Raw genomic sequence first — 8,405 nt, 5'->3', positions numbered from 1 at the left:
CTATGTATGGGTGCCAGAGAACAGCTTACGGAATTGAGTTCTCCACTTCTGTGGATCTTGGGGAAGAAAACTCAGGTCGTCAGGCTCGACTCTACCTTCCCGGCTGTAGCCATTCTTTGAAAATAGATGAATGGGTATACAACGGAGGCTAGCAGGTGGTGGCTAAATCTTCCTGTGGTCAGGAAGCCCCCTCTGAGAAAACAGTAGCCAGGGCAGCCTTGAACATAAAGTACTGTGCTTAACAAGTTGGGGGTCCCATTCCTTGGATGTTCCAGAAGGCCCAGATCCTAATTCTTGCATGTAAGAGTTAGGATCCTATCCAAAGCCATCAGTAAATGATTCTTTACTGAACTGGCTCACTCAATCCTCAAAACAACCAACAGAGTAGATTTTGTCGTTACTGAGGATTTTTGTTATTGTTGTTGTGGTGGTGGTGGTTTTGTTTGTTTGTTCTTTTTTGTCTCACTATGTAGACCTGGATACAGACTGGAACTCACTATGTAGACCAGGCTACTCTTGAACTCACAGAGGGTCCACCTGCTTTTGCCTCCCAAGAGCTGGGGTTAAAAGTGTGTTCCACCATTCCTAGCATTGCCCTCCCCTCCTCTTACAGATGAAGAAGCCTGAGGCACACAGAAGTAAAAAAAAAAAATGCTTGAAGTTACACAAGTCGTACATGGGCAGAGTCTGAGCTGGAGATGGATTGCAAGCCTGTACTTAGTCAACACACAATGCAACATTTCTGCAGCTAGAACTGGGAAAGACCAACAGCCAGTGAGCTGTGTGGAGACCTCAGATGGAGAGAGCCCAGTGCTTAGAACAATCAGATTAGTGTCCGTCTCTGTGGGCAGAGCCGCCCTTTCACAGTAGTAACTACAGAGCTCCATAACCATCAAAGAACTGAGAACAGGGGCTGTTGCATTGCCAGCCACCAGAGGGAGTTCTCTGTTCCTCCCTCCTCCCAGGCCGGGGAAGATCACGGAAGACAGGGTGAAAACAAACAGGAAGGATGGAGTGAGGTGTGGGGTGGGACGACTAGGCTATTGCGCTCCTGATCTCACTTCTCTGTGATGGCCTGCCCAAGATGAGTCGGCCAATATCCTGCCACTGGGGGAAGGGGGTGTGGCATCTGGAGGGGTGTGTGTCACAGCTTAGCAGCCAGCGCTTGCACCTGCCGAGCCATCTTACCAGCGTCTGTATTTTCTTCTTCAAGTTTTGTGAGTTGTTTGCATTGCTGGGGGCTGAGGGCTTACCCTTGCCAGGCAAGCACTGTACCACTGAGGTGTAAGTCACTTGTGATGGAATCCGGGCTACTGAATCCTCACTGTCTAGGACTGAGCATGGCACACAGTAGGTAGTTAATAAATGTGTTCGACAAGGAATGAATGAAGTTGGGGTCATGTCGTGTAAGGGGCGAGGAAAGGACAGGAAGGAGTGGAGAAGAAAAAGGGCGGAGAGGCGGAGATAAGGGAGACTTGGGGAGGGAGTCCTCAGCTGTAAGCCAGCAAAGGCAGGCTCGTCAAGGAGTTCCCAGGTCTGCTGTTTTGACCCCAGTGCAGAAGAGGAAACCACGTTGCTGACCCAGAGATCCGAAAATGTGGGCAAGAATGCCTCAGCCATGATTGTGGTTAGTGACAGAGTCACCCAAGGGAGGAGGGTGACTGGGTTCCACCACCCCCATGGAACAAACCGTCGAGCAGTCCGCTCCAGTCGTTTCATTTATATTTGCAACATATAAACGTGTGTGCGTGCAGACAAAGGAGCTGGGGATGCCATTCTTACGAGTACGTGTAAAGTTTGGACAGCGTCCTTCACGTGGGCGCGGCTGCATCCTGAGCGTGTACCGGGAGAGTCGGCACCCGCTGTATACCTGCTGCAGCTGGTCCAGGAACTGCTCGTGGCGCTCATCCTCGCTGCCGCGGGCCTTGATCAGACTGTCGCTCAAGTCCTCTCCGATCACCTGGGCGGTGTACAAGTTTCGGAAGACGCGGGCAAGCAGGTGCGAGATGTCCTGCGTGCGCAGCGAGGCGGGGCGCAGACGCAGCATCTGCGGCTCCGGGATCGGCGGGAGCGCTCGGAACCCGGAGTAGACCGACCGCGTGGGGAAGCCGTACTGGCAACCATCGACGAAGGCGCTCGAGGCCCGCAAGGAGGACCTTCTGGTGAGCATGCTGGGCGTGCCGGACCTGGCCCGGGGCGAGGTGGACGCCCACAAGGTCTCTGGGGTCGTGTCGACCTGGGAAACTGCAGATCGCAGCTCTTCCACGCTCTCCGGCTCCATGGCAACGGAGACGCGGCAGACTCCGCGTCCCACTTCTGCTTCCGGCTCCGCCCCTTCCGTCTAGTTTTTCTCTAGCAGAGCGTCATCCCTGTCGTCATCGCAAAGGCTTGCATTTCTAACGTCTGGCTAGGTGTTCTAGGCTGGCCCCAAACTCACCGTTCTCCCGCCTCCTCCTCAGCTTCCCGAGAGCTGGACGCAGGTGTGTGCTGCCCTGCCAGCTAACGTCACCTTTATTTTTTTCTTGGTAAAGATTTGTTTTTATTTTGTGTGTGTCTGTGTGCCCGTGAGTGCAGTTGCCCATGCAGGCCAGGGAGGGCGTCGGATCTCCGGGAGCTGGAGCGATAGGCAATTGTGAGACATGATGCGGGTTCTGGGGCCTGTCCTCTGGTCCTCTGCCAGAGCAGTGCATGTGCTCTTAAAGGCTGGGCCTGCACCTCTTCGGCCCCAGCATCACCCTTCCTACAGGCGAACTAATTATGAAGTTTAATGGGCAGAAGGATTCAGGCGGGTCTGGCTGCAAAGCCTTGTTTCTTACTATCTAAATGCCTCCATCAGTTCTCTCCCTCTCCGTCTCCCTCTCCCTCTCCTCTCCTCCCTCCCTCTCCTCCCCCCTCCCCCCCTCCCCCCCTCCCCTCCCCCTCCCCTCCCTCCCCTCCCTCCCCTCCCCCCCTCCCCTCCCCCTCCCCCTCCCCTCCCTCCCCTTCTCCCTCCCCCCTCTTTAATTTGCTCAGAAGATCTTCATACATATTGTTTCTTAAAAAACAATTTGTTGTTTTTGCTTTTGTTTTGAGTCAGAGTCTCACTCTGAAGCTCAGGCCATCTTGGAGGTCACTATAGAGACATGGGCTGTGGCTTTCCAGGAATCCTACCCCTTCACTGCCAGGCTAGGGCTGCTGAGGCATCCAGCCTAAAGGAGCAACCAGCTGCGAGGTACAGAAGGCCACTGTTGTGTGAGCCAGTCGAATAGCCTCCTTTGTAATTTAATTATTTATTTTGGTTTTTTCAGACAGGGTTTCTCTGTGTGGTGGCGCACGCCTTTAATCTCAGCACTTGGGAGGCAGAGGCAGGCGGATCTCTGTGAGTTCAAGACCAGCCTGGTCTACAAGAGCTTGTTCCAGGACAGCCTCCAAAGCCACAGAGAAACCCTGTCTCGAAAAACCCAAAATAAAATAAAATAAAAAATAAAAGATTAAAGTGTAGCTGGGCGTTGGTGGCGCACCCCTTTAATCCCAGCACTCGGGAGGCAGAGGCAGGTAGGTGGATTTCTGTGAGTTCGAGACCAGCCTGGTCTACAAGAGCTAGTTCCAGGACAGCCTCCAAAGCCACAGAGAAACCCTGTCTTGAAAAAAAAAAAAAAACCAAAAAAAAAAAAAAAAAAAAAGATTATTATGTGTCTTGAGTGTTTTGCCTACATGTATGTATGTGCCCTATGTTGGAAGTTCTGTACCTCCACACACCTTTGCCTAACACAGGTGCCAAAATAGTCACTTTCTGTTCAGGTGTGAGCATGCTTGCTTAACAGCCCCAAACCCACTTCCTGAGTTGAGTCCCAGGATGTCCACCACAAACCTGAGCCATTTCTGCTGCTCTTGGTTGGCTCCCTTGTTGCTCTTAAAGAGACCGTTCTATCCAGAGGGTGGGAAAAACAAAGTGTGTGTGTGTGTGTGTGTGTGTGTGTGTGTGTGTATGAGTGTGTGTGTTAAGTCGTGCACTTGAAAGAACCAGGCTGTGACCGTCTCCTGCTACACTTCCCTGCAAGCAAAGAGCTCACCCAGTCAGGCGAAATGCCCATTCCTGCATTCCAGGCAACTGGGACCCTGGAAGTATTTGCCCAAATATCCCAAGTGTATTTCCAGGACTACGGTAGGCCTCCTCTTTAACTCCCTGCTCTAGTGCTGACTGGTATGTGCAGTAAGGGTAGCTTGAGAGCGGAAGGAACCTGGGTAGACAGGCCATCTGTCCAAAATTTTCCACACATATTCCAGGTTCGCACTGGTGCAGGGAAGAGCTTTGCATGGGAGAGTAGCAGAGTGTTCGTGACCCTATTGTAAAGGGAGACTCTCCCCAGAGCGGGTGGCCCTGCCATTAACAGCTGCTCCACTGTGGAAGTTCCCGGTGTCCTTCCCTGATACACAGGAAGGCAGGACAACTGATTCTTGCTGTTATTTTGTTTGTCCAGATGCCCCCAGAGAAAGTCACAGGGAGTTTGAGCCTGTCACAGAGAGGCTCCCACCCCCTCCTTTGCATGCATCTTACTGTCTGCTCAGCTGACCTGTCCAAGGCAATGTCTCTCACAATGTCTAGTCCCTCTGGTGGCAAAGGCCACTCTAGTCCTCACATGGGTGGCTCTGCCACCCCTCCCTGTCTCTCACTCCAGAGTCCCTTGCTTTCCTCTTTTCCTGTCATCCCTTCCCCAACTTCCTGTCTCTATTCTTCTAGAATCTCTGTGCCTGGCTAACCTCTGCCCGTTCCTGACCCTGCCTTCCACAGGGTTCAATTTCGTTCAGCTCTGAATAACTCCAGTCACCTCCCCAAGGGGACTCCCCGGGCACAAAGGGAATTTCCAGTGCGCTCTTGTCTTCCTTTCATAGTCTCGCCTGCAGCCTGCAGCTTGTGTTTATCTATCTCTCGACTTGGAACACCTTCTTTTACTTAATTATTTTTTTACTTTCATAGGTCAAACATTCTCAATTATCATGATTCACAAAACAGAACCTCAAACTGTGCACAAAGTAAAACATGCTAGGCCCAGCGACATTGGCCTGTCGCCCCAGCAGCATAGGAAACTGAGGCAGGAGGACTGCTAACTCAATGTCTGTGTAGGCTGCACAGAGAGCTCAAGGTCAGTCTGGGCAATTTAGCAAGGTCCTGTCTCAAAATAGCAAGTGAAAGATGACCGGGGATGCAATTCAGTGGGAGAGAGCTTGCCTAGTGTTCTCCAGGCCCTAGGGTCAATCCCCAGGACTGAGGGTAAACTAAGAAATTTAATAAAAGTATCCTCAGTTCTTTTCCCCACATTAGTAAAGTATTACCATATTGTTATGGCTATTTTTCCTGCTTATGCAAACACTGATATCTATAAAGTAAGTTTTTGTTATTAAAAAAAAAAACAAAATGCCACGTTATGTGTTATTGCCCTCTCTTCATTTACTCTATAGCAAGTTACAGGAACTGTTTGTTCATTTGTTTGGTTTTGGTTTCACTGTAAACAGTCATCAAGAGGAACTTTGCTCATGTTTGTACATACTTTGTACACTGTATAATAGTTATGTGTGGTAATATGCTGGAATTCCTCCCCCAAAGGTCTGTACATTTTAGCACTGGGCTGGTGAACTGGTTGTTTCACAGTTAGATGACCATCAGTGAGGGCATCTGGGTATTTTTTTTGTTTACTGCATATTTGTGTGTGCGGGTGCATGTGGAGGCCAGGGATCAGCTTCAGCTTTTATTCCTCAGGAGCCATTTATCTTGTTTTCTTGTTTATGTGTTTGCTTGTTGGAGACAGTGTCTTACTGTGCAACCCTGGCAGACCCGGAACTCATCTTGTAGACCATACTGGCCTCGATCTCAGGAATTATCCTGCCCCTGCCTCTTGAGTGCTGGGATTAAAGGTGTGCACCACCATACTCCAATCATACTGTTTCTTGAGACAGGGTCTCCCATTGGCCCTGAGTCTCCTAGCAGGCTAGGCTGCCTTGCCAGTGAGCCCCAGGGATCCCCTGGTCCCTGACTCCTCAGCACTGGGATTACAAGCATGTGCCACCACACCTGGTATTTTTACATGGGTCCTGGGGTTCGAACCTGAGTCCCCCCTCATGTTTGCACAAGTACTTTAATGGCTGAGCTGCCCCCTCGGACCACTGAACGTTTTAAATATGCTTTGAATCATATCTTGAATTTCATCACTAGCCCCACGCCTCCCACCTGAACTGCCTTATACTGGACGTCCTCTCTTGGAGGTCTAGAACCCTCCACTGTATCCAAAACTGAGTGCTGAAGACAGCTCTGTCTTCCAGATCCCTGCCTGAAGTCCTGAGGTCATCCTTGAATCCTCAGTTTCCCTAATAGCTCCCTCCCTCAATCCTGTTGGCTCTAATTAAAAAACAAAACAAAACAAAAAACCCAACTATTTTTATTTATGTGTATGCGTGTGGACATTTGAATGAGCTGTGTTCATGCAGGCGCCTGTAGAGGACATCAGGACATAGTCATAGGCTATTGTGAATTGCCGGATGTGGATTTTGGGAACAGAACCCAGGTCCTCCAAAAAGCAATGCATGCTTTCAACCTTTCAGCCACTGAGCCTTCCCTCCGCTTTTGAAAACTTGCTGGGTGGATTCTGTCACCTTTCACCCGAAGAGAACCCTGCTGTGGGAGGGAGGGCCCAGGCACCCTTCACCCCTAGGTAAATGACTGATGGCAGGAGTCTCCTCTCTCGGGCTCCCTGTTTTAGTTCCTGTCCATTCATGGCGACTTCTTCAGCCGTCAGAAGAATACATTCTGAGTATGAGTCAAATGAGGTGTTTCTTCGGGAGAAGCTGGGAGCACCTGCGGGCCAACAGGCCTCAGACCCTGTTACCCCTCCATTACGCCCTCCTTGTCACCTCAGACTCTACAGGGATCACTTCTTGTGTTTACTACAGCAGCTCTTTCCTTTCCCTTAGAATGTAAGCTCTATGACAGACAGCAGGAGGTTTTTTGATATATTTTGAACACCAAAGATTCCCAGGTTTCTATGTGCCCTGTAGATGATGGATCTTTAATGAATATTTATTCAAACAACACAGTAGAACAGCTTTCAAACACAGGTTTCTGTGCTTTCTTCAGATGGGACAGTCTCTCTAGCCCAGGTGCACTGTCTCCCTGTCATGTGGCTTCTGATCGCCCCAGGTAAGGCGCCAACGGCCAACTAAAAAAATGATTCCAGGGGCTGGAGCTGGCTCAGCAGTTAAAAAGCACTGACTGCTCTTCCAGATGACTCTGGTTCTGTTCCCAGCACCTACATGGCAGCGCAAAGCTATCTGTAACTCTAGATCTGACAACCTCACACAGACATACGTGCAGGCAAAACACCAATGCACATAAAAAAAAATTCTTACCAAAAAAAAGAAGGAAAGAAAGAAATTACTCCATTCAGGACTAGCTTTGTGAACTGGTAAGCTTACTGGGGTCACATACGGAGAGATGCATGGGTGAGTCAGAGGCAACTGAGTCACTGAAAAGCCCACCCCAGCCTAGGTGATGACGCATGAAGTCGTCCCTGAAGAACTTGCAGGCAGCTCCAGAGAAGCCTCCCCTCCCTCTGCAGCTCTGTTCCCTGACTAGAGAAAACTGGAAGAGGCCTTGTAAATTTTGTAATTTCCTGAGCCTTGCAAGTTTCCTTAGCTTCCCACCCTCCCTCTCCTTCCAATGGGGAATTTTCCAGTTCAGAGGAGATAGCCACAGGACACTCTCCCCAGGATCCATGAAGCACTCCACCTACTTGTAGCTGGCGTGGATGGAGATGAGCAGTGAGTGTCCACAGTAAAGTCAACTCTGTTTCAGTACCCATGAATGCTAATACATATAATCACAGAAAAGAAACCCTCAATTGCAGGGCATGGTGGTTCACCCCTTTAATCCCAGCACTCCTGAGGGAGGCAGAGGCAGGCAGATCTCTGAGTTAGAAGCCAGCCTGTTCTATAGAGCAGGATAGCCAGAGCTACAGAGAAACCCTGTCTTGGGAAAAAAAGAAACCCTCAAGAACCCTGTGCTGTCCTGCGATTAGCAGGAGGGCTGCAACCTTGCGGCCCTTGCTGGCATCTGGATCCCTGCAACCTATGACTGATGTCAGACCAGTGTGGTCTGAAGACCCCTCCTTGCCTTCTTTGCCTCCTAGGGCAGGCGACCTTCCCATTTCCTGTTGATGCAACTGAACCCGGTTCAGGACCTTCTGCCTGGAATGGGGTGAAGTTGACGGTTTTCACAAAGAGCAGGGGAACGCCCTCACACCAAGAGGCTCTGTGGCCACCTGGATATGTTAGAGAAGGCCACATAGAGAAGGGCTGCGGGCAAGTAAATTCTAGCACAGATCCCTTGGCAGGCAAGTGTGGGTGCCACGTGCTGCACATCTGTTTCTTGTGTT

At 50.4% G+C, this 8,405-nt stretch overlaps 1 protein-coding gene across 1 annotated transcript in view; it reads right to left on the bottom strand.

The window, feature by feature from the left end:
* Nucleotides 1–2,650, bottom strand: part of Dlec1 (DLEC1 cilia and flagella associated protein) — a 46,345-nt gene extending 43,695 nt beyond the window's left edge. The window contains exon 1 of the mRNA XM_035444043.1: nucleotides 1,871–2,650. Within this exon, the coding sequence (XP_035299934.1) occupies nucleotides 1,871–2,281 (411 nt within the window). The 5' untranslated portion in view covers nucleotides 2,282–2,650. The remainder of the gene's footprint in view (nucleotides 1–1,870) is intronic.
* Nucleotides 2,651–8,405: the final 5,755 nt, after the last annotated feature.

The sequence above is a fragment of the Cricetulus griseus genome, chromosome 4 (assembly GCF_003668045.3).
Source record: "Cricetulus griseus strain 17A/GY chromosome 4, alternate assembly CriGri-PICRH-1.0, whole genome shotgun sequence".
Lineage (NCBI taxonomy): Eukaryota > Metazoa > Chordata > Mammalia > Rodentia > Cricetidae > Cricetulus > Cricetulus griseus.
Note: the sequence above shows the minus strand (reverse complement) of the source record. Positions and strands in the feature narration are given on the sequence as shown.